The sequence below is a fragment of the Colossoma macropomum genome, unplaced genomic scaffold, assembly GCF_904425465.1.
Source record: "Colossoma macropomum unplaced genomic scaffold, Colossoma_macropomum, whole genome shotgun sequence".
NCBI lineage: Eukaryota > Metazoa > Chordata > Actinopteri > Characiformes > Serrasalmidae > Colossoma > Colossoma macropomum.
Window position 1 is genome coordinate 42,434,243 of NW_023494803.1, and position 26,404 is coordinate 42,460,646.

Below are 26,404 nucleotides of genomic sequence, written 5' to 3' on the forward strand. Positions count from 1 at the left end.
CCACTCCACCAATTATTCAAAATTTCTGAAAAAATCAGTTGTTGAGAGTGGTTTGGTGTGAAATGGTTGCTTTCAGATTTTACAGTGGTGGTGATAGGAACCAGAGGTCACCATGACTACAGCACAAATATAGACATTTTATTTACTATCCAAAACCACCAGTGAACCTACACGAGTCTTTTGAGTTTTATATAGAAGGTTAATGCTGGTAAAATAGTGATAAATCTGAAAAAAAAAAATCTTTGGAGACTATTTTGACCCACAACAACCTGAATATATCTTCCAACCATTTCATGTAGTAACTTTCTGTGAGGGAGCTTTTAGAGGTGGACGTCTGGTTCCTATCACCACCACTGTGAACAGTTCTGACTCGGTAAGTTTCTCTAGAACAGAGCGTTTCACACCAAACCACTCTGAACGACTCTGTTTACATCTCAACCACTGAATACTTCAGAAATGTTGAAAAATCGGTGGAGTTCCCCTTTAAAGCCGGCCGCAGGCTGCAACGTCATTAGTCTGAGAGGAGCCCGGCTGCTAACCTAGCTAGGGTAGTTAGCTTAGGTTAAGTGGCCATAAGTCTGGCGTTTATGGAGCAAATAAACTTTAATTTTTACATTGTTTTATTTCGTTTTGTCGGATTTTTGTTACTGATTGAGTAGCTGAATATGGCGAACGACAGGACCGCATACTGGAAGGAGATCCTGAGGAGAAGACTGGCCTCTGCTAAAACAGGTTCAGTGTCTCAGTGAAGCGCTGTTAACGTTGAAGTTGGATTAGTTTGCTGAGTTTAGTCTGGATTAATAAAACAGAAGTGTTTTCACTCACCTTTCTCTGGGTTTGTGAGAATGTAAGGCCAACTAGGTTTAATAGGACCGTGTTTGTTTCCAGTGTTTACATGGTAGCAGATAGCATGTAGCTAACCAAGCTAACGAAACTCCCCTAACTCTGTTTTAGTTAAGATTTGGGCAGTGCATACATCATATTCAGGCTCCTGATACGTAGCCAAAGGGAAAATCCACTAATCTTTCTACATTTCAGCGTAAGTCAGTGTGTGAGGTGTAAACAGAGCGATTCAGAGTGGTTTGGTGTGAAATGGTTCAGATGTCTTTACAGTGGTGGTGATAGGAACCAGGGGTCGCCATGACTACAACACAAATATAGACATTTTATTTACTATCCAGAACCACCAGTAAACCTACACGAGTCTTCTGAGTTTATATGGAAAATATAATATAAATATATGGGACTATTTTGCCTCACAGCGCCCTGCATGTATTTTAATCCATACATTTGGCTTAAAATGTATGGAGTCAAATATATTTCAAGCCAAAACTGTATCACAGAATTATCGAGAAACAGTGTCTCAGTCATCAGGCAGTAAATTCATAACCATTTACTGTAGAGGTGGACGTCTGGTTCCTATCACCACCACTGTGAAGAGTTCTGACTCTGTAAGTTTCACTAGAACAGAGCGTTTCACACCAAACCACTCTGAACCGCTCTGTTTACATCTTAACCAGTTAATCATGCAGAATTTTTGAAAAATCGGTGGAGTTCCACTTTAAATCTTTTATGAGTATTTTTACGCTTTGTAAAATATTAAAGGGTTTTAAGATGCTAACTTTGTTATTAAACTAGTATCAACACAAATCTTGCATTTAGGTTCACAGCTAGGTCTTATTGTTCAGAATCTGAGCTGAAAACAAGTCAAGTGTGTTGATATGAGCTCACAACAGTTCAGTCTACATCTTGGTTTAATGATACACAAATCAGGCATAACGTTCTGACCGCCTCCTTGTTTCTACTCTCATTGTCCATTTTATCAGCTCCACTTACTATATAGGTGCACTTTGTAGTTCTACAGTTACAGACTGTAGTCCATCTGTTTCTCTGATACTTTGTTAGCCCCCTTTTACCCTGTTCTTCAGTGGTCAGGACCCCCATGGACCCTCACAGAGCAGGTACTATTTGGGTGGTGGGTCATCCTCAGCACTGCAGTAACACTGATGTGATGGTGGTGCGTTAGTGTGTGTTGTGCTGGTCTGAGTGGATCAGTGTCACTGCTGGACTGAGAATAGTCCACCAAATATCCAGCCAACAGTGTCCTGTGGGCAGCGTCCTGCAACCACTGATGAAGGACTAGAGGATGATTAGCACATACTAAACAGCAGCAGATGAGCATCTCTGACTTTACATCTACAAGGCGGACCAACAACACAGGTGCGTCTAATAGAGTGGACAGTGAGTGGACACAGTGTCTAAAAACTCCAGCAGCACTGCTGTGTCTGATCCACTCAGACCAGCACAACACACACCACCACCACGTCAGTGTTACTGCATTGCTGAGAATGATCCACCACCCAAATAACACCTGCTCTGTGAGGGTCCATGGGGGTCCTGACCACTGAAGAACAGGGTAAAAGGGGTCTAACAAAGTATCAGAGAAACAGATGGACTACAGTCTGTAACTGTAGAACTACAAAGTGCACCTATATAGTAAGTGGAGCTGATAAAATGGACAATGAGTGTAGAAACAAGGAGGTGGTCAGAATGTTATGCCTGATCTGTGTAACATTTTTCAAACTCAATTTAACAGGCTGTTGTTGTTGCTGTTCCTTTAGGACTAATATATGTAAATGAGCTCTGTACTGATTGGCTGTCCTGTATTGTGCCTCATTTAAAAAGCACTCCAGACTGAAACATTCCTTATAACTTCAGCACGATGGGGCGGGGCTAAACTGCCATAGACGGAATAAGCAGAAATGCAATGTGACATCACAAAACCAAAAAATTGAAAATGTGCTGTTTCTGCTGATTGGTTTCCATATATAGGCCTGGAGAGCGAACAGTAAAGATGGTTCTTCAAGGGTTCTTTAGTAAAGAAAATACTTCTGTATCGAACCCTGAAGACTCAAGAGCCCTTTACATAATTAAAGGGTTCTTTGCATCATAAAAGGATTCTTCACATTGATGGAGAATGTGTTGTGTTGTATATGGTTCTATATAGCACCAAAAAGTGTTCTTTTGGGTGCTATATAGAACCCTTTTCAAAAACGTTATATATAGAACCATTTATGGCACATTCATACACATTTTCAGTCAATCTGAAGAACCCATTTATGATGCAGAGAACCCTTTAATCATGCAAAGGGTTCTTTGAGTATTCATGGTTGCATATAGAACCATTTTTTTACTAAGAACATATGTTATCAAACTCTGGAAGATCAATTTTTCTGTGATATGGGCTCTTTAACTCTTATCTAAGTGGTTTAAGAGGTGTAACGTAAAGACAGACAGAAGGTTTCTTGTTAAAATCTTTCTCAAAAGTTGTAAAATGTGAAATTGACCTTTGTCTTGCAGACGACAGGAGTGAAGAGGAGAAGAAAGCAGAGGAGACGGAGCTCTTCACTAAATATTACACTGAATGGAAAGGAGGGGGCGAGACAGACGGCACATTCAGACACATCCCGCGCTTCTACTACAGGGTGAGGGACCCAAATCTCGCTCTGCTTTTTTCTTTACTTTGTAAAACTGTAGTATAAAAGCAGCAGAACACTCGAGGTTGTTTGTTATGGTGAATAACATTGTGGCTGAGATGATCTGCAGGATCTGTTTCGTGAAGTAGGAGGTCTTGCTCGCTGTCTCATTGATGAAGGATCACTTTTTACCAGTATACATCGCCATGGCAACTTATGCTGCATGCCTAACCTGCTGCTAGGTCAGGTTAAACTCGAGAACAGCTCTTGGACCAGTCAGGGCTGACCTGGTGGAGACGTCAGACATAAACGTCAGACTTCTGCCCTGGCCTGCCAGTCCTTTTAAAAATACTTTTTTTCTTTTTTTATTTGGCAAATTGCTGTCATCACTGTTGTTGGAAGAAAACCTCATACCTCCAAAAAGGTAACTTAACGGGAGAAGGAAAAAACCTACTTTACTTTTAATGTAAGTCAATGGAACCAGACATCTTTCCAAGTAATTTCGGGTCATTTCTTTCAGTTCATTCATCATGGAATTTACACACAATATAAAGGACAACAGGCATTTTCAATTTATGTCAAAAACTAAAAAAATGATACAAGGTTTTCTTCTGACAACAGGTTTTTTTGTGTATATATATATATATATATATATATATATATATATATATATAATATACACACTCTACTCATGTTTCATGCAGTTGTCTGTAATATCACGCTTTCGTGTACTCACACGAGGATTAATCTAAACCTTTAGATTAAATATCTAAACCTGTGTTAACAGAAAAAGACCTACATAAGCTTGTCATGACAACTGACATAACCGTACATAAGTGTGTATAAATTCTTATTCCATCATTTGCTATAAAGGCTATATTTACCAGTTTTGATTAAAGGTAGTTAGCCTTTATGACAGATGATAATCCTTTATACACGTTTATGTCGGGTTATGTGAGTTGCCATGACAAGCTAATGTAGGTGTCATGTAGCCTTATGAACAGAACCCTGTAGTAAAGTGTTCCCGAAGTTGATGTCATAAAATGAGTTAATCGTGGCTGCATTTCTTAGGTTTTATGAAGCTGAAGCTTGTTTTGTGAGACAAAACCCCAAATCACAGCTGCGATCTTACTCACCAAAACACTCCACCTCCTGTTTTACTGCTTAAGTCACAGAGCTGAATGATGGACATTCAGAAACAGCATTTGCAACTTTCCTAACAGCTTCCAGCCGAGGACGAAGTTCTGCTGCAAAAACTGAGAGAAGAGTCTCGGGCGGTGTTTCTGCAGAGGAAGAGCCGCGAACTCCTCGACAACGAGGAATTACAAGTGAGATCATGAGTGTGCGCTTGAGTAATCAGATAATGGGGAAACTCCAGGTCTACATGAGTCAGGCAGTAATCGGATTTCTGCTTTGCAACCACAAAATAAACTCACAGAATAAAACGTGATGTAAACATAATGTAAAACTCAAACATCATAAGGCTTAAATCATGCCACTTTACCTGAAAATACAATCCCATTTCCAAAAAATTTGGGACGCTGTGCAGAGTGTAAATAAAATAGGATGCAATGTTCTGCAAATCATGTAAACCATATTTTTTAAAGGAAAATGGTACAAAGACAATATATCAGATGTTGAAACTGAGAAATTTTATTGTTTTTTTTGTTTTTTTTAAATATATGCCCATTTTGAATTTGATGCCAACAACAAAAACATGTGTTTCATCACCTCTTCTTTAAAAAACACTCTAAGTGTTTGTGAACTGAGGAGACACTGCTGTAGTTCTGAAAGTGAAATGTTTTCCTGTTTTTGATTGATACAGAATTTCAGCTGCTCATCAGTTCAGGGGCTCCTTTGTCGTATTTTTCATTTCATAATGCACCAGTTGTTTTCAGTGGTGACAGATCTGGACTGCAGGCAGGTCAGTTTAGCACCCGGACTCTTTTAATACGGAGCAATGCTGCTGTAATACATGCAGAATGTGGTTTGGCATCATCTTGCTGAAATAATCAAGGCCTTCCCTGAAAAAGACGTCGTCTGGATGGCAGCACATGTTGCCAAAACATGTATATATCATTCAGCATTAATGGTGCCTTCACAGATGTGCACGTCACCCATGCCATGTGCACTAATGCACCCCTAGACCATCATGAATACTGGCTTTTGAACTGTGCACTGATAACAAGCTGAGTGGTCTTTAGCCCTGAGGACACAGCGTCCATGATTTCCAAAAAGAATCTCAGATGTTGATTGGTCGGACCACAGGACACTTTTCCACTTCACCTATAAAAACAATAAAATTTCTCAGTTTCAACATTTTATATGTTGTCTTTGTACTATTTTCAATAAAATATAGGGTTTAAATGATTTGCACATCATTGCATTTTGTTTTTATTTACATTTTGCACAGCGTCCCAACTTTTTTGGAAATGGGGTATTATGAACATACATCATTTAGAAGATGATGAATATTTAAATCCTTCATTTTGTCAAGCATGTATTTGGTTTCAATGTCATTCCAAAAGTGTTTTGCTGCGTCTCGTGGCGACGCTGCTCACTTATTTCCAGTACCGCTGTCTGTTTTTGTGCATGCACAGACTGAGAAATCCGAAAAAAAATCAGAGTAAGAGTTTACATGCACTGAGAAATCTGATTACTGAGCTAAAATCCAGCCTCTTCATCAGATTTCTTCATCGGATTTCTAGACCTTACTCTGATCTAAGAGTGAGCTGTTTACATGATCATTTGAATAATCAGATAACTGCAGAAATCCAATTATGATCGGATTATTGAGTGCATGTAAATGGACTCAATGTTCTGCACACACTTTTCCAACGTTGTCTGTATGTTTTTATTTCCATGCAGATTCTTATTTATTTATATTATTTGTGTATTTATTTATTTATTTAGTTAAAGTCATTTTTCATTTTTTCTAATTTTGTATTTTTTCCTCTTAGAATCTGTGGTTTCTTCTTGACAAGCATCAGGTTCCTCCTACCACAGGTGATGAAGCCATGATAAGCTATGAGAGTTTCCTGAAGGTCGGAGAAAAAGCTGGTGCTAAGTGCAAGTAAGTAGAAAAGCTGCGAAATCTGCTGTTTCTGAGTAATAATGGAGTCTCAGACTCAGTCCGGTTCTCCTTCTCTCCTCCTTTCTGTTCCGCAGGCTGTTCTTCACTGCCAGAGTCTACGCCAAGCTGCTTCACAACGACCCATATGGACGGATATCAATTATGCAGTTCTTTAACTATGTCATGAGAAAAGGTGCGCTCTTATTCTGTAGAATCTGCTCTCGGGTTGATCTTTTACAGACTCAGTGACTGAACTGTACTGTAAGCTTGAGTTTGCTGTAAATATGAAGGCAAATCTGTTTGTGTTGATGTTGACAAGACAAACGAGAGCCTTTTACGTTTGGGCTTTCGTCTGAACATGGCCACCAAAAAAATTTGAGAGCACGGCTGTCGTGCCTCGAGTCTGTTTTCTATGACAGCATTTTAGGGCCACTGTTAATAAAAATAAAAATAGTAGACTTCGAGAATAAAGTCGTAATATTTTGAGTAAAAAGTCGTACGGTATGATATTTCGAGATATTTTGAGGGAGAAAAGTCATAATATTTTGAGAAAAAAAGTTGTAATATTTTGAGAGAAAAAGGTCGTAATATTTTGAGAGAAAAAGGTCGTAATATTTAGAAAAAAACATAATATTTCAAGAATAAAGTCATAATATTTTGAGTAAAAAGTCGTATGGTATGATATTTTGAGAAAAAAAGTTGTAATATTTTGAGAAAAAAGTCATAATATTTTGAGAAAAAATCTCGTAATATTTCAAGGAAAAAAGTCATAATATTTCGAGAATAAAGTCATAATATTTTGAGTAAAAAGTCGTATGTAATGATATTTTGAGAAAAAGTTGTAATATTTAGATAAAGTTGTAATATTTTAAGAAAACAAAAGTAATATTTTGAGAAAAAGTTGTAATATTTAGATAAAAAATTCGTAATATTAAAAAAAATCATAATTTTTCAATAATAAAATCGTAAAATTATGACATTAAAGCGGCATTAATACCAGGGAAGGTCAATATTGTGGCCAAAGGCTTTGCGAAGGGAAGCAGCACCTCCTCGTGTTAAATGAGGGGTGTTGAGTTGGTGGAGTTCTACTTTCATATCGATTCACCCATAAAGAAACACTCAGTCTCCCTGTCTCTCCTGCACATCAGCACCAGCCTGTTATTAGGATAAGAAACGGCTGAGCAGGAAACTGTGTTTATCTAGAATAAAGAGCCAGACGGACTCGGAGGAAACTGTCTGTCTGTGTTGTTGAAGGAGAATCTCAGGCAGGGTCGTCCACACGGCTATCGGGGGCTCCATCTCCCCCCATTCAAAGAGGGCATGAAGTTTCACAGACAGTGAGAATGATGATCAGAATGATCCACAGAGAGACAGGAGTGAGTGGAGCTCGACTCTCACAGCCTGAGACGAGTGTCAGTCTGTTGTAAGATTAAGAAAACATTTAAGAACATAATATTTTCAAGAAAAACACTCGTTCTTAGAATTATTTTTAAGAAAATTGTTAAGAAAAGAAAATAAGAGAACTCTTAAGAAGTTATTTGAAGTATATATGAAGAATAACAATTTCTCATCACTTTTTTCTTAAAAATGAAGTTAAGAAAAAACACACTTGAGAAAGTTTTCTTTCTTAAGACACTTTTGTGAGTCCGGTTTTCACTCCAGCACTTTTTTATATATTTTGGTACTTTCTTGTGGTTATTTTGAATTTTATTCATAGAGCAGATTTAATACACACAGCAGCTTGAAGTGCTTTACAATGAAATAATAAAAATAAAAGTCAAAACACAATAAAAAAGAGCAATACAAATTTTATGAAAATCTAAAATAGAAGGTAAATATGATGGGTAAATATAAGTTAAAGCTAAATAGCAAAGACACATTGTGAGATGTTTCTGTATTGATTTTAATGTTTCGTTTGATTTTCTCTCCTGTTCTCTGGTCAGTCTGGCTGCACCAGACGAGGATCGGGCTGAGTCTGTACGACGTGGCGGGGCAGGGCTACCTCCGAGAGTCTGTGAGTGACATTGTTCTGTGTACAGAGGTTCACTGCTGTGTTGCCATTGTCTGTATAACAAAACTACCCTCAGCTCTGTGGACAGAGTTTACGATGGCATTCAGCGTCCAGATGGCCTAACAATGCCTGCTTTTTTTTTTTCCTGTCTTTAAGGACTTGGAGAACTACATCCTGGAGCTAATTCCCACTCTGCCTCAGCTCGACGGCCTGGAGAAATCCTTCTACTCTTTTTATGTCTGCACTGCTGTTCGCAAGTTCTTCTTCTTCCTCGATCCTCTTCGCACAGGTGTGATTTTTACAGTCCTCGTGCACGTGCTGCGTTCATTTCTGCATCGTTACTTCTATCCAAACCATTATTTTAAGTAATTAATTAGGTTGGTGTCACCTCTGGCGAATCCGTGACACTTCTGTTTCACCAGAAGAGACACCAACCTAATTATTTACTTAAAATAATAATTAATAATAATTATTATAAAATAATTTAATTAATTAATTAGGAAAGAATCCACTTTTGTCCCCCATTTGACATGTTTTGTACGTATTTTTCAGGGAAAATTAAGATTCAGGACATCTTGGCTTGTAGTTTCCTGGATGATCTGCTTGAGGTAGTGTATAAGTGTGCATATATGTCCACATGCGTATATACACTGATCAGGCATAACATTATGACCCCCTCTTTGTTTCTATGCTCATTGTCCATTTTATCAGCTCCACTTACTATATAGGTGCACTTTGTAGTTCTACAGTTACAGACTGTAGTCCATCTGTTTCTCTGATACTTTGTTAGTCCCCTTTTACCCTGTTCTTCAGTGGTCAGGACCCCCATGGACCCTCACAGAGCAGGTACTATTTGGGTGGTGGATCATTCTCAGCACTGCAGTAACACTGACGTGGTGGTAGTGTGTTAGTGTGTGTTGTGCTGGTCTGAGTGGATCAGACACAGCAGTGCTGCTGGAGTTTTTAACCACTGTGTCCACTCACTGTCCACTCTATTAGACACTCCTACCTTGTCAGTCCAACTTGTAGATGTAAAGTCAGAGACAGTAGCTCATCTGCTGCTACACAGTTTGTGTTGGTCATCCTCTAGTCCTTCATCAGTTGTCACAGGATGCTGCCCACCAGACACTGCTCACAGGACGCTAACCACAGGATGCTGTGGCTGGATATTTTGGTTGGTGGACTATTCTCAGTCCAGCAGTGACACTGAGGTGTTTAAAAACTCCAGCAGCACTGCTGTGTCTGACCCACTCAGACCAGCACAACACACACTAACACACTACCACCACGTCAGTGTTACTGCAGTGCTGAGAATGATCCACCACCCAAATAGTACCTGCTCTGTGAGGGTCCATGGGGGTCCTGACCACTGAAGAACAGGGTAAAAGGGGGCTAACAAAGTATCAGAGAAACAGATGGACTACAGTCTGTAACTGTAGAACTACAAAGTGCACCTATATAGTAAGTGGAGCTGATAAGAGGATGAGCGTAGAAACAAGGAGGTGGTCAGAATATGAATATGTATGTATGTGTGTGTGTGAGTGAGAGAGAGGGAGAGAGAGAGTGCTGTGCAGAAATTAGAAATTTATATGTAGCACTGTTTATCGGCAGAGCTTAATGTGTTTGTGTTGTCATGGAAACAAGTACTTATACAAGTACCTATTACATATGTCTGGCCATTCAGCCTACAGCAGTTTAGCCCTGCCCACTCATTCTGAAATTATAAGGAGTGTTTAAGCTGCTGATTTGATTGAGGCACAATATAGGACAGCCAGTCAGAACAGAGATCATTTACATATATTTACAGTCTCATTTACAGTTTTAAAGGAACAGTAAGAAAAATGGGCTGTTTAATTAGGAGATAAGAAGCTAAAAAATGGTCAAAAATTAATTACGACTTTTTGGTGTATAAAATCATACAAATTTAAGTTCAGAGGGGAAAAAATAAAATACAACAAATATGCAGAATATGGGCCTTTGAAATTTTTAATAACAGAACATTCTTGTTTTTTATTGGTTTATTTACTTTTATTATTGTTTATTTGTATCTATTGTAATGTTATATAGTGGTTTTGGTGACAGAAACACACTTACTGATAAATAGTCTTAAGCAATTTTCATGGCTTCCTAAGGCTTTTGCACAGAACTTTATTCATATATATATATATATGTGTGTGTGTGTATGTATGTGTGTGTGTGTGTGTGTGTGTACAGTATAAAAATCTATGAGGTCATTGAGGATAAATTCATTTTCATTTTTACATTTTTTATTGACTTTTTAAAGGTTCTTCAAAGCTGTGCTTGAGAAAGTGAAGTGATGTACTGTTTTTATTGTCTATGTTCTACTGCTGTGTAACCAGTGCCTCCATTTCCTGTTGCTATAAAATCCTGAATTGTTTTGCAGCTGAGAGATGAGGATCTGTCCAAAGAGAGTCAGGAATCCAACTGGTTCTCGGCTCCCTCTGCACTCCGGGTTTACGGTGAGCTGCTCAGTCAGTCCTACAGTCTGTCTCAATGACTTCAGTAATTATTTCAGACCACATAAACATCTGCTGGCACTAAAGTCGTGAAGTTGTCGTCTTCCTGCGCAGGTCAGTATCTCAACCTCGATAAGGATCATAATGGAATGCTGAGTAAAGAGGAACTGTCCCGTTACGGCACAGGAACGTTAACCAGCGTCTTTCTGGACCGGGTCTACCAGGAGTGTCTGACCTATGATGGTGAAATGGTAAAAAATGTCACTATTCCCTCTTATTTGTAGTATTAGTGATGAATAAAAACAAAGCTAAGCATTTAATGGGCTGAAATAATTATATTACTGAATCTCTTTAACAAGTAGGGCAGAGTGGGACTCGGACTAACACGGGAAAATGTAACACGGATATTTAATTGCTTTGGGTCATCTTCACGTGCTCTCATAGCAACATTGGCTACGTTCACATTACCAGGTTGAAGTGGCACAAATCCGATTTTTTGCCCTAATGTGACTCGGATCTGATGTTTTCAGAGCTGTGTGGACACAAATCTGATCTTTTCAAATCCAACCTGAGTCACTTTGGCTACGTTCACATTACAAGCCTCCCTGCTCAAATCCGATTTTATGCTCAAATCCGATCTCTCTGACGTGATGGTTCACACTCGTTTATGTAACTGATTCAAATCTGTCATTAATGTGAACGAACCGGCGTCCTGAAATGACCCGCATGCGCGAAAGTATATATGAAACATTCCTGAGTGTAAAAGCACTTAATGACCAAAGGGATAAAGTGAGGTCATTTTTATTTTGTCTGTCCAGAAATTATGTTTTACTGAAAATAATATACTTATTCAAAATAAAAAATGGGGACTTTTATTTTGGAAAAAAATGTATCTCAGTAAAATTACATATTTTTCCATATTAATATCATGTAAAACATGTATACTCATTAACATGTTATAAAGTGTTTATGTGAGATGTTATGAATGTGTTATGTAGACACCCTTCAGGAAAGTGTTACCATTCTGTTTAAATGTATCAGATATAGGAGGCTTTTTTGTGGTGCTTAGCAGAAAAATAAATAAAGGCTTCTTAAGTTTTGATTTGCTTTTAATGTGAGTGACAGTATTTATTTATTTATTTATAATTTTTTTTATTTTTTCCCTTCTTTTATAACGTGTGTAATGGAAACGCTCCTGTCTCAGGACTATAAGACGTATCTGGACTTCGTGCTGGCTCTGGAGAACAGGAAGGAACCTGCAGCGCTGCAGTACATCTTCAAACTGCTGGACATGGAAAACAAAGGCTACCTCAACGTCTTCGCTCTCAACTACTTTTTCAGGGTAAAGAAGGAGTTTTTATGAAAATATTACACTGGAGTTCACCGTGTTCTGTTCAGCAGGGTCGGGTTTTGTTGCCTTGATTTGTGAGGCATATTTTAAATCGATCGTTTGGCCAAAATTTACGGACCCTGCTGGTGACATCCTGTACAAATAAAAATAAGCCCTGTATTAACACGTGGGAACAAGATCCTAATGCGTGGCGACGACTTAGTCAGGCTTGATCTCGTTCCTACGCCTTACTAAGTCGTCGCCATGCATTAAGATCTCGTTCCCATGCCTTGCTAAGTTGTGGCCACGACTTAATTATCTTGTTTCCATGCCTTACTAAGTTGTGGCCACGCATTAGGATCTTGTTTCCATGCCTTACTAAGTTGTGGCCATGCATTAGGATTTTGTTCCCATGCCTTACTAAGTTGTGGCCACGCATTAGGATCTTGTTCCCATGCCTTACTAAGTTGTGGCCACACATTAGGATCTCTTTCCCATGCCTCTTTAAGTTGTGGCCATGACTTAATTATCTTGTTCCCATGCCTTACTAAGTCAAGGCCTCACATTAGGATCTCTTTCCCATGCCTTTCTAAGTTGTGGCCATGACTTAATTATCTTGTTCCCATGCCATACTAAGTTGTGGCCACGACTTAATTATCTTGTTCCCATGCCTTACTAAGTTGTGGCCATGCATTAGGATTTTGTTCCCATGCCTTACTAAGTTGTGGCCACGCATTAGGATTTTGTTCCCATGCCTTACTAAGTTGTGGCCATGCATTAGGATTTTGTTCCCGTGCCTTACTAAGTTGTGGCCATGCATTAGGATTTTGTTCCCATGCCTTACTAAGTTGTGGCCACGCATTAGGATCTCTTTCCCATGCCTCTCTAAGTTGTGGCCACGACTTATTATCTTGTTCCCATGCCATACTAAGTTGTGGCCATGACTTAATTATCTTGTTCCCATGCCTTACTAAGTCAAGGCCTCGCATTAGGATCTCTTTCCCATGCCTTACTAAGTTGTGGCCACTTATTAGGATCTTGTTCCCATGCCTTACTAAGTCAAGGCCTCGCATTAGGATCTCTTTCCCTTGCCTTACTAAGTTGTGGCCACAACTTAATTATCCTGTTCCCATGCCTTACTAAGTTGTGGCCACAACTTAATTATTGTAACGTGCCAAACAGATTCAGACGCTCGCAGATGTAAAATACAGAAGGGGCTTTACTGAGAGAATCACAGTTCAAAGTTGTCGTCACAAAACAGGCAGGGGTCGAATCCAAAGGGCTTAGAAAATACACACAAACATACATCTGACAATACATCCAGTTCAAGAAGGGGACAGGCAACAGCGTGGTCGAAGATACAGGCAATGAGTCAAAAACAGTAATCCGAAATCAGGCAAACAAATCCAAAGGGCAGAGCAAAAAGGCAAAGTCGAGAAAACGAAAGACAAAGATCACACACAAAATAAATTCCAAGAAATGACCGCTCAGTAGATCGCAAAAGTGGATACAGTACCTCGCAACTATTCTGAGCTAAAGCCTGGGCTTAAATACTAAACTAAGTATGTCATATGACAAATAACACAGGTGCTTCCCATCAGTATTCGGGAGATCTAGAGCGCTGATAGGAGCGCGGAGTCACTTGAGGAGTCAGGTGATCTCCCAGAGGATTCTGGGAGATTGAGTCCGAATCCACCCTAGAGCTCGGTGGATGCGTGACAATTATCCTGTTCCCATGCCTTACTAAGTTGTGGCCATGACTTAATTATCTTGTTCCCATGCCTTACTAAGTCGTGGCCACGCATTATTTTTATTTATACAGGATGTCACCAGCAGAGCGCCGTAAAAATCTAAACTCTCCCTTTAAGAAGTAAAACAGTAGAAAATTGTCCTTTAGCACTTTTACATTGTGCATTTATAGTATTTGGCAGATACAGTTGGATCATTTAGTCCAGTTTATAGAGAACAGTGAGTCATACGGTGTCAGAAACCCCACAATCAAGACGATTAGAGACACTGAACAGCTCCACACGGTTTGAGGTGGGTGTGATGATGTAGGCCTGCAGTTAGCACCATGCTAATTGGTTAATAAGCTTCCATTGCTTGTGAGCTACATTAGCCTCCAGTGCTAAAACTAAAGAAGCCGCCTTCAGACACCAAACATGTCTTGCTGACTGAGTAAGTCAGTCAGAGTTGGGGGAGAAACGCCGACATACTTCTCTTTGTTTTTTAATTCTGAATGAGGTACAAAGGCTTAAATCGTTTATCTGTGTTCAGGCCATTCAGGAGCAGATGAAGATCCACGGACAGGAACCTGTGTCCTTTCAGGACGTCAAGGTATAAACTGTAATCATGTATTAGAATGTGCAGGAGTGTGTTGTCCGTAGAGGATGTTTTAACATTTTTACACATTTTGCTCATGAATGTGGATCTACAGTCGTTCCACTCTAACCCTGTAAATGTTAAGATGAGACAGACTGAGAGGACGTCTGACCAAAACTGTTCTCATAAGGGTTTATCGAACTTTACAACTCTGGGGGATACAGAAAAAAAGTAGTCCCGGTCACTTTCACTTTCTGTATTCTTCCCTCTGGAAAACTAGTCCTGTCTAGTTATCCCGCCTAGTTATACAGATTTACAGTGTAATTAATACGTACACGTATTTGACCCTTTGACCGAAGAATTGATTAAAGTGTATCTACAAAAAAATCCCAAAGACATTTACTGATAAAATTCATTAACTTCTATGTGCTATGAGTCGAGGGGTTTTCGTTCTGTGACTGTGATAATCGACTGTACACTGCAGATGTGGCTGATGGAGATTAAGTTGATAAATCCCACCAGTTTTTGAAACATTCTGCATATTTCAGTGTGTGAGATGTAAACAGAGTGATTTAGAGAGGTTTGGTGTGAAATGGTTCAGATGTCTTTACAGTGGTGGTGATAGGAACCAGGGGTCGCCATGACTACAACACAAATATAGACATTTTATTTACTATCCAGAAGCACCAGTGAACCTACACGAGTCTTCTGAGTTTATATGGAATGTTGATGATGGAAAATAGTGGAAAATCTGAAATAATAAGTTTTCTTTGGGGACTATTTTGCCTCACAACAGCCTGCATATTATGTATCCCTCCACCATGAATGGAGTTTAAAGCCAAAATCTTCTCAAAACTATCATAAAACAGAGTCTCAGTCATCAGGCAGTGAATTCATAACCATTTTCTGTAATTACTGTCTGTGAGGGAGCTTTTAGAGGTGGACATCTGGTTCCTATCACCACCACTGTGAACAATTCTGACTCAGTAAGTTTATCTAGAACAGAGCGTTTCACACCAAACCACTCTGAACGACTCTGTTTACAGCTTAACCATTTAATTATACAGAATTTTTGAAAAATCAGTGAAGTACCCCTTTAAATTCACAGGCAAATTGTGACCACTATGTCTACATCTAATGTTTTCCAGGATGAAATCTTCGACATGGTGAAGCCCAAAGATCCCTACAAGATCACACTGCAGGACCTGGTGAACAGCGGTCAGGGGGATACGGTCACCAGCATCCTCATCGACCTCAACGGCTTCTGGACGTATGAAAACAGAGAAGTGCTGGTGACCAATGACAGTGAAAACGTTTCAGCTGATTTAGAGGACACATGATGCTCCTGCTGAGCCCACTCTGCTGTGGGAGTGACCGCGGTACGCTGGACAAAGAAAAACCATTCCTGCAGTCAAGCAATACACAGAAGCAGCTTTAATCTGCATTCAAAAGTTTATTAACCAATATTAGATAAGAAAAAATGACTTTTTCCAGCCTAAATCATATAAAAAGAGTAGCTCTTCACCTCAGTGAAGTCCTTGTACATAAATAAGTTATACAGCTTTTTTAAAGCAATATTAATTTTTGAGAGGTGTAAATATATTAAAGCAGTCACGTCACGTCAGCTGTCCCTTTCGTTTTATGTCTGTACACAGAAAAATGTACAAAACAGAGCCACATCACTGCAACGTTCACATTGAACAGAAAGGTAAAGTTTCCTTTTAAACTGAAAAAGAAAATGGAAATGTTGTTTTTAAGCAGTGGGATCATTTCCAAACCCCGAAATGCTTATAGTCAGTACACATTCATGCAGCTAAGGTGGGTAAAACTTTACAGAAGGACGGCGTTCATAAGGTCACACAAACCTTTCATCAAGAAACAAACTTGTATGGACATTTATAAAGACTTATTCCAACAAGCGTCAGTTGTCACGACACTTACTGAGGTGAAATGGACAAAAGCAGCTTTTTTAAGGAAAAATATGATATGTTGGAATAAACCTTTATAAAAATGTTATGTAGCTTTATGTCAGGTTTCAAAAGCTTATGTAGGTGTCATATAGACTTATAAGTGCTGCCCTTCAGGAAAATGTTCCTCCGAGGTGTTTTACCTCCTCTCCAATTTTATAAGAGTCTAATAGTGCTCTCAGTCTATGTTGATACCATTTTTGGGGGGCTTTATAACTGATTCTGATCACTGATAGTGATTTATCAGTGTTATTAAAGGCAGTAGATTTGTTGCTGCAGTTTAACGTGTCTCATCACTGTCATAACAAAACCTCACTAAAATGGTTTTATTTGTTGTGTTGGTACCGAATTACTACAAATTCTTCCCTCAGGAAAACTAGTCCCACCTCTGCAAGAACCAGTTATCTAGCTTAAAGTGGAACACCACCATTTTTTTTCAACATTTCTACACAGTTAAATGGTTGAGATGTAAACAAAGTCATTCAGAGTGGTTTGGTATGAAACGATCTGTTCTAGAGAAACTTGGAGTCAGAACTGTTCACAGTGGTGGTGATAGGAACCAGACGTCCACCTCTAAAAGCTGCCTCACAGAAAGTTACAGTAAATGGTTATGAATATTGTTTTACCACAGTTTTGAGAAGATTTTGAGCCTAAAACATTTTTTTAAGGCTATTCATGGTGGAGGGATACATGCAGAGCGCCGTGAGACAAAATAGTCCCCAAAGAAAACTTAATATTTCAGATATTTGTGTTGTTGTCATGGCGACCCCTGGTTCCTATCACCACCACTGTAAAGACATCTGAACCATTTCACACCAAACCACTCTGAATCTCTCTGTCTACACCTCACACACTGAATGATGGGGGAATTTTGAACAATTGGTGGAATTCCCCTTTAATTTGTGTGTTCTACAGAAACTGCCCATTGACTTTCATTATAATTATTTCTTGAGTAAAGTGTCTGTTCTGTACACAGAAACACGTCGACAGTCTTGTCCATGGCAATAAACTGTACACAGCAAATGGAACGCTGGAACGTTCCTTAAGTCTTTTAATGGAAAACGAACCTTAATGTATGTTTAATTTCAGTAATTTTGGCTCATGTTTCTATTAAAGGGCAGCTGGTGTTTTCAAACAGCATAAAAGTGAAGCTCGCAGGTTTTGACATGACAGTGTAGAATATACAGAATAAATATACAGCACCAGTCAAAATTAGACACATCTACTCATAAATATTCCTCTTTTTTTTTTACTATTTTCCACAATCTAGAATAACAGAAGATATCAAATCTATGAAATAACACATGGAATCATGTTATTTTATTATGTTTAATTACAAGTAGCTCCTTTTTGCTTTGAATATTTGAATATATTCAAGTGTTCAAAGCAAAGGGGAGCTATTTGTATTTTACATACAATATTTTTTGTAACTATTTGTTTTGGAGACAAATTTAATTTGCATTTAACCCCACGCCAAAAATCTCTATCATTACAAAAAAAACGCTTATTCAGGCAGGTCTGTACTTTTGACTGGTAGCGCATATTCGCCTGGTCCTGCTTTTTAACTGTGGGATCATATTTGGGTCGGATTCAGGCTGCTGCCGTTGCTGAAAGCCTCAGTGAGAGAACTCGCACAATGTTCTGGTGCGGTGAAATTACAAAAAGTTACATAAACATTTACATAAAGGAAAAAATAAAGGAACTGCGGGGCCAAAAAAAAGCTCAAAGGCCAAACAATCTCACACTACAAGGCCACAATATCACACAGCAGCACTAGACTGCGCTTAATAATAACGTTTCTGCTTATGCATTGTTTAACGCATGGATGCATAAGATCATTTTGTGTATATATAAAAGAAGAATTACAGCTGTATAGGAAGTGTAAGTGGAACTGTTCTAATCCCTGGTTACTATTACTGTATAATAATTACACGAAGGTCGTTCTGTAACTGAGTCCTGTTTGGACACAGAAACGCTGCCGTGGCTCAGTGCAGAGTTTTACGAGGGAATGGGGGGAGGCACTTTGCTGGCGTCTGGAGTCGCGTGTGACTCCTGTTCAAGGTCAAAGGTCACATTCACGAAGGACGCGGGTCCCTCCGGCTGTTCCACCGTGGGCTGCTGGCTAACCGTTTCGTTCTGCTCGTCGAAACGCCGCTGAGCTTCTTCAGAAAGACGGTTCTCCTCTTCTTCCTCATCCTCCTGAGAAACGTGTGAAGAAGAAGTCAGAGTTAGGGCTCTTTGTAGTTCTACAGTTCCAGACTGTAGTCCATCTGTTTCTCTGCACACTCTGTTACCCTGTACTTCAGTGGTCAGGACCCCCATGGACCCTCACAGAGCAGGTACTGTTTGGGTGGTGGGTCATTCTCAGCACTGTAGTAACACTGACGTGGTGGTGATGTGTTAGTGTGTGTTGTGCTGGTCTGAGTGGATCAGACACAGCAGTGCAGCTGGAGGTTTTAAACACCTCAGTGTCGCTGCTGGACTGAGAATAGTCCACCAACCAAAAATATCCAGCCAACAGCGTCCTGTGGGCAGCGTCCTGTGACCACTGATGAAGGACTAGAGGATGACCAACACAAACTGTGCAGCAGCAGATGAGCTATCGTCTCTGACTTCACATCTACAAGGTGGACTGACAAGGTAGGAGTGTCTAATAGAGTGGACAGTGAGTGGACACAGTGTTCAAAAACTCCAGCAGCACTGCTGTGTCTGATCCACTCGCACCAGCACCACGTCAGTGTTACTGCAGTGCTGAGAATGATTCACCACCCAAATAGTACCTGCTCTGTGGGGTCCTGACCATTGAAGAACAGGGTAACAAAGTATGCAGAGAAACAGATGGACTGCAGTCTGTAACTGTAGAACTACAGAGTGAAACTATGTGGTCAGAGGAGCTGATAAAGTGGACAGTGAGTGTAGAAACAAGGAGGTGGGCCTAATAAAGTGGTCAAAACCTTGGTGAGGGCTAAAAAGATAAAACAGCCTTATATTTTGGCACACCATTAATTATGTGGAATAATTCGGAGTCTATGTGTATCGTTGACGAACGCTGCATCTTTAAATACTTTAAATAATGTGGTTTTCTTACATGTGAAACATAAAGGATCGTCTTTAAACTCCATGAAAAGATGTTCACTCTGGTGTTCCCTAAATCTGGTATTCAAACCTTATTAAAAGATTTGTTAAATATTAAGTCTTAAAGGAAAAAAGTTGATGATATAAATTGAGTTTGTGCATCTGAGTGCCAGGTAAGCAGCGCTGTGAGCAGATGTGCTGTGTTTACCTCCTTCTTCATCCTGTAATACTCATCGATTGCATATTGATATTTGGGTGACGTGATGCCGAGAAGTGACGCCATCTTCTCTCCGAGGTAATCACACACTGAAACACACAGACAGGATACAAATAGAATCTCTTATTTTACACCCACAGCTCTTCTCCCGAATGAGTGGCTGCATGTTTTGTTGTACACTCTTAAAAAGACGGTTCTTCAAGGGTTCTTTAGTAAAGAAAATGGTTTTGTTTAGAACCATGAACACTCAAAGAACCTTCTGCATGATTAAAGGTTCTTTGCATCATGAAATGATTCTTCAGATTGATGGAGGATGTGCTGTAGATGGTTCTATATAGCACCCAGGGTTCTTCCTTTATTACCATGTCAAGCTTGTTACATTAGAAGAACCCTTTTTAAAAAGGCTCTATACAGAACCATAAACAACACATTCTTCATCAATTTGAAGAACCATTTCATGGTGCAAAGAACCATTTAATCATGCAAAACGTTTTTTTGAGTGTTTATGGTTCTATACAGAACCGTTTTCTTTACTAAAGAGCCCATAAAGAACCTTTAAAGAATCTTTAAGAGTGTATAACACAGTTAAAAGGAATACTTCAGTACACTGATATTAATAAAGGCAGACAAAGTTCAGGTTTTGTGACGGCTGCTGTTGTTTTTAGCTTTAGTCCATGTTTATAGATAACAGTGACTCATACAGTGTCAGGAACCACATAATTGAATGTATTAGACATGACTTAAAGGGCCCACATCCAACACTTTCTTGTAATTTACATATTGCGGAAAAAATAAAACGTAAAATATAAAATGTGCCATAACTTTTGCACAGACTGCATTTTAAGTTTTATATCCCAGTGTGTTAATTTCAGCAAATAAACAGTCACTGTGCATTAAAATGTGCAGTAGTGTGGTTCTGTAGAGGATCTGTAACTTATTTACACTCAGAAAACCAACACAACGTGGAATTTGACCAGGGGCGCTCAAACTTTTGCACAAGGCTGTATGTGTAACTGATCTCTGTTCTGATTGGCTGTGACTTGTTCAAAAAGCAGTACGGGCTGAAACCCTCCTTAGTGAAGCTGAACTGCTATGAACTCAGTGGGTGGTTGTATGTAAGTATGTTGGTATTTGTGACATCACAAAAACAGTGAATTCAACACAGCCTAGTTTCCATATATGGGCTGTAAGGACTGGGTATGTTTTGAAACTTTAACAGGGTTTAAATATTACGCCAAACTCTTTAATTACGAATAAAGTGAGGTGAATTCAGTTTTCCACGATACGGGTCCTTTAACAGCTCAGCGTGGGTTTAGCGCTGTGCTGATTGGCGGGATATTGGTGGGATCAAATACATTTGAAATTGTGTAAATTTGTGAGGAAATCTGCTTTTTTGCTGAACTATTCCTTTAAAGGGGAACTCGACCCATTTTCCAAAAATCCCCCATAATTCAGTGTGGGAGATGTAAACAGAGAGGTTCAGAGAGGTTTGGTGTGAAATGGTTCAGATGTCTTTACAGTGGTGGTGATAGGAACCAGGGGTCGCCATGACTACAACACAAATATAGACATTTTATTTACTATCCAGAACCACCAGTGAACCTACACGAGTCTTCTGAGTTTATATGGAATGTTGATGATGGAAAATAGTGGAAAATCTGAAATAATAAGTTTTCTTTGGGGACTATTTTGCCTCACAGCGCCCTGCATGTATCCCTCCACCATGAATGGAGTTTAAGTTCTCTAAACTATCCTAAAACAGTGTCTCAGTCATCAGGCAGTGAATTCATAACCATTTCATGTAGGAACTTTCTGTGAGGGAGCTTTTAGAGGTGGACATCTGGTTCCTATCACCACCACTGTGAACAGTTCTGACTCGGTAAGTTTATCTAGAACCGAGGGTTTCACACTAAACCACTGTGAATGACTCTGTTTACAGCTTAACCAATTAATTATGCAGAAATTTTGGAAAATCGGTGGAGTTCCCCTTTAATTCCAGAAAGGCTGTTGTTACCTGAGATTGTGGAGGTGGCCACTCTCCACATGTGGAACCAAAAATACGGACCCCAAGTCAGCTTCGACTAGAATAAACACAGAAACAAGCAGACAGTGAGCCGACCGACTGAACACAGCTGAGACTTCATAAGAGGTTTATATACACAAACTCACCGGGTCAACTGTGGTCATGGCGCTTCTTTTCTCCTTCACTTCTTCCTCATCCTCGTCTTCCTCATCTGTACTGTACTCTTCCATTGTCTCACCACTGGCGAAGTAGATGGTCCTGCGAGGAACCTTCTGCTTCTTCCCAACGTCCCCGAGCTCCACGTTCTCAAAGTCCTTCACCGCATTCGAGCTCTGAATCAGCATCAATTAACACATCATTACAAAACAGCATAGCAGTGCGGAGAATGACCCACCACCCAAATAACACCTGCTCTGTGAGGGTCCGTGGGGGTCCTAACCACTATAGAACAGGGTAACAAAGTATGCAGAGAAACAGATGGACTACAGTCTGTAACTGTAGAACTACAAGGTGAAACTACATGGTCAGTGGAGCTGATAAAGTGGACAGTGAGTGTAGAAACAAGGAGGTGGACCTAATAAAGTGGTCAATATGTGTATCTATCAGTCCTATTTTGTCCTTTTCTATGTTTTTACTGTTAAAATATTACAAATCCATGTTCGGTTGTTCATTTAAAACGGCCTCTGTCTGTTATGTATGTATGTGAATGGACATTTTGGCATTAATTAATGTTAATGTTGATACGACACCATGGAAAATTCCCAACTTCTGATATTTGTATTTAAAGAAATGCTTCCTCAGTTGTGTGTTTACTGCTTCTATCACACTACAGCTGATTTTTGCTACTGATCAATCAACTAAATCAAGGAAACAATGAATACTGAATGGGCTTAAGTTAGAGGCTGGAAAAACAAACACATTTGTACTTCACTGAAGGGGAATTCCACCAAATTTAAAAAAGTTAATGATTTAACAGGTAAGACGTGAACAAAGTCATTCAGAGTGATTTGGTTGAGTCAGAACTGTTGTCTATAAAAACTCAGAAGACTCATGTTGGTTCACTGGTGGTTTTGAATAGTAAATAAAATGTCTATATTTATATAAATGTCTAAACTTACCGAGTCAGAATTGTTCACAGTGGTGGTGATAGGAACCAGACGTCCACCTCTAAAAGCTCCCTCACAGAAAGTTCCTACATGAAATGGTTATGAATTCACTGCCTGATGACTGAGACACTGTTTTAGGATAGTTTAGAGAACTTAAACTCCATTCATGGTGGAGGGATACATGCAGGGCGCTGTGAGGCAAAATAGTCCCCAAAGAAAACTTATTATTTCAGATTTTCCACTATTTTCCATCATCAACATTCCATATAAACTCAGAAGACTCGTGTAGGTTCACTGGTGGTTCTGGATAGTAAATAAAATGTCTATATTTGTGTTGTAGTCATGGCGACCCCTGGTTCCTATCACCACCACTGTAAAGACATCTGAACCATTTCACACCAAACCTCTCTGAATCTCTCTGTATATGCTGATGTACTTTAGTCCATGTTTATTGATAAGTGTGTCATACAGTATCAGAAACCATAATCAAATTCATTAGAGATCACTTAAAGGGCTCATATCCAACATTTTCTTCTGTTTTATTTTTCCTGAGGTATAATTATAACATTTGTGTTGGTTTATGGGCCAAAAATAGTAATGATTCATTTTTACATGACCTCTTTTTATCCCTCGGAAAAAAATTAAACACACTTATATATGGCATTTTTAATGTACAGTTTCTATTTGTTCACTGAGTTTAACATATTTGGGGAAAAATAAAACATAATATTTAAAATGCGTCATAACCTCTGGACAGACCACATTTTAGGTTTAATTTCCCAATTTGTTAAAACTGCTAAATAAACAGTATCTGTGCATTAACGTGTGTAGTAGAGTGTCTCTGAAGAGGATGTGTAACTTATTTACACTCAGAAAATCAACACAACATGAAACTAAAGTTCCTTATTGATATTTGATTGGTGTCAAATACTGACAGGTATGTTTGCTGAGAGAGTTCAGTCGACAAACAGACCTTCAGTTTGGTGAGTTTCTTTATCAAATAGCTTTTAAAATAAAAACACTGTTCAGCAGTGCAGTGCAGTCTTTCATGGACACTAAACTGATACAGTCATTATTATTTTAATAAGGTGTGGCCACAACTTACTATACTGAGACCACAATTTACTATATTGAGGCCATGAGTTAGTTTACTGAATTTCAATATATTTCATTTGTAGCCTCGATATACTAATTCATGGCTTCAGTGTAGTAGTGGGGCAGTAGTGGGTACCTATCCCCCAACCACTCCCGGGCGCTGCGGATAGGGCAGCCCACTGTTCCGGGCAAGTGTGCTCACTGCCCCCTAGTGTGTGTGTTCACTAGTGTGTATGTGGTGTTTCACTGCATGGATGGGTCAAAATGCGGAGGTGAAAATTCCCCGTTGTGGCACTAATAAGGGTCACTTAATTAATTTGTGGCCTCACCATGTCACCTTAGGGGCTCCGTAGTCTTTCACCAGAGTAACTAACCACTACTTAATAATAATAAATAATAATAAAAAACATGATGAGTGTTTTTTCAGCAGAGTAACTAAGCAATACTTAATAATAATAAATCATGCAAACAAATAAATAAATAAATAAATAAATAACAGGACATTTCAGCAGAGTAACCAACACTTGATAATAATAATAATAATAATAATAATAATAATAAATTATACATAGTGCTAATAAATAAACAATCATAATCCAGAGCAGGAGCAGTTTTTCAGCAGAGTAACTAAGCAACCCTTAATAATAATAAATCATACATCATAATATTTATAAACAAATAATAATAATAATAATAATAATAATAATGATTCAGCAGGGTATCTAAGCGACACCCACCGTTAATAATAATGACAGTTGTGGACACAACACGGAAGTAACGTTAACATTAACGAACACTGCCTCCGCTCTGCCCGCCAAAACCACCGATAAACGTAACTAATAATCAGTTTATTAATGATAATATTCGATCCTCTACCTTCTCCGGGTCCATGTTTTGTCCCAAAGTGACGGTAATGTTTGTGAGATACAGAGACAGATCCGCCATCTCAGCTGACCGCAGACGAACCGAGTCAAACTTAGCACTGCGGGCTTTTCAAAATAAAAGCCCCCAGCGGACCAACGTTACACCAGAGCCGGTTTACGAGGAGTCTGGCCAGAGAACTTGAAGAGGCGAGAATCACCACTCTGCAATGTCCTTCGGGGTTCTCAAACGCTAGAGGGCGCTCCCGAGCGAGTCCAAAATTAATGGGTTGATATGGAGCCTTTGAGTAAAATCATAGTTTATAAATACTGAAACATTTTTAATGTAAAATAATTAATTCCTTTCCTGAACACAGAGCAGCATAAAACATTTAACAGTGCTGTTATATTTTTAAGAGCCTTTAAACTCGAGTTATAGGAGATTAAAACGGCGCCTCACGTACGTTCATGACGTCAGTGAGCGCGAACAGCCAATGAGCTGCTCCGCTCACCAATCAATCATCACGCTCTAGCAGTAATGTTAGCGTCCTGCTGCCCAAAACCCGTTTGCTGTAGAATAAAGGAAACATACAGGTGAGTTTTCTTTGCTTTTTTAGTGAAATCCATCCTTCTACTGTCTAAAACTAAAGGAAAGTTCTGGTTTGGTGATTAGAAACTATTTTAACTTTCCGTTTTTAGCCGTTGAGCTCTATTTAATCCCATTCATTGAGGACTCGCTCGCGGGCGCCCTCTGCTGTTTAGCAGTCCTGTTTTTGATATAACAGGGGGAGTAGAAAGCGGCCAGGCTCCTCATAAACCGGCTCTGTTCTGGCCGCTTCCTATTTACCCCCCTTATATCAAAAACAGGACTGCTAAACAGCAGAGGGCGCCCGCGAGCGAGTCCTCAATGAATGGGATTAAATAGAGCTCAACGGCTAAAAACGGAAAGTTAAATAGTTTCTAATCACTGAACCAGAACTTTCCTTTAATTTTAGACAGTAGAAGAATCAATTTCACTAAAAAAAGCAAAGAAATCTCACCTGTATGTTTCCTTTTTATACAGTAAACGGGTTTTGGGCAGCAGGAGGCGGGCTTTACTGCTAGAGCGTGATGATTGATTGGCGAGCGGAGCAGCTCATTGGCTGTTCGCGCTCACTGACGTCACGAACGTACATGAGGCACCGTTTTAAACTCCTATAACTCGAGTTTAAAAGCTCTTAAAAATATAACAGCAGTGTTAAAATGTTTTATGCTGTTCAGAAATGAATGAACTATTTTACATTAAAAATGTTTCAGCATTTATAAACTATGATTTTGCTCAAATGCTCCATATCAACTCATTCATTTTGGACTCGCTCGGGAGCGCCCTCTA

At 39.3% G+C, this 26,404-nt stretch overlaps 2 protein-coding genes across 2 annotated transcripts; one reads left to right on the top strand and one right to left on the bottom strand.

Moving 5' to 3' along the window:
* Positions 1–520: 520 nt before the first annotated feature.
* ppp2r3c (protein phosphatase 2, regulatory subunit B'', gamma) lies at positions 521–16,313 on the top strand. The gene is made up of 13 exons (XM_036593208.1): positions 521–732; positions 3,361–3,485; positions 4,700–4,804; positions 6,437–6,549; positions 6,645–6,742; positions 8,493–8,563; positions 8,717–8,849; positions 9,113–9,168; positions 10,965–11,040; positions 11,152–11,288; positions 12,242–12,379; positions 14,645–14,704; positions 15,838–16,313. The coding sequence occupies exons 1-13, from the start codon at positions 666–668 to the stop codon at positions 16,027–16,029; spliced, it is 1,371 nt and encodes a 456-aa protein (XP_036449101.1). The 5' UTR covers positions 521–665; the 3' UTR covers positions 16,030–16,313.
* Positions 16,314–17,433: 1,120 nt separating this feature from the next.
* fam177a1 (family with sequence similarity 177 member A1) lies at positions 17,434–25,180 on the bottom strand. The gene is made up of 5 exons (XM_036593209.1): positions 25,049–25,180; positions 22,118–22,303; positions 21,963–22,029; positions 19,940–20,037; positions 17,434–18,855 (listed from the first exon to the last, which is right to left on the bottom strand). The coding sequence occupies exons 1-5, from the start codon at positions 25,115–25,117 to the stop codon at positions 18,655–18,657; spliced, it is 621 nt and encodes a 206-aa protein (XP_036449102.1). The 5' UTR covers positions 25,118–25,180; the 3' UTR covers positions 17,434–18,654.
* Between the last annotated feature and the right edge of the window lie 1,224 nt (positions 25,181–26,404).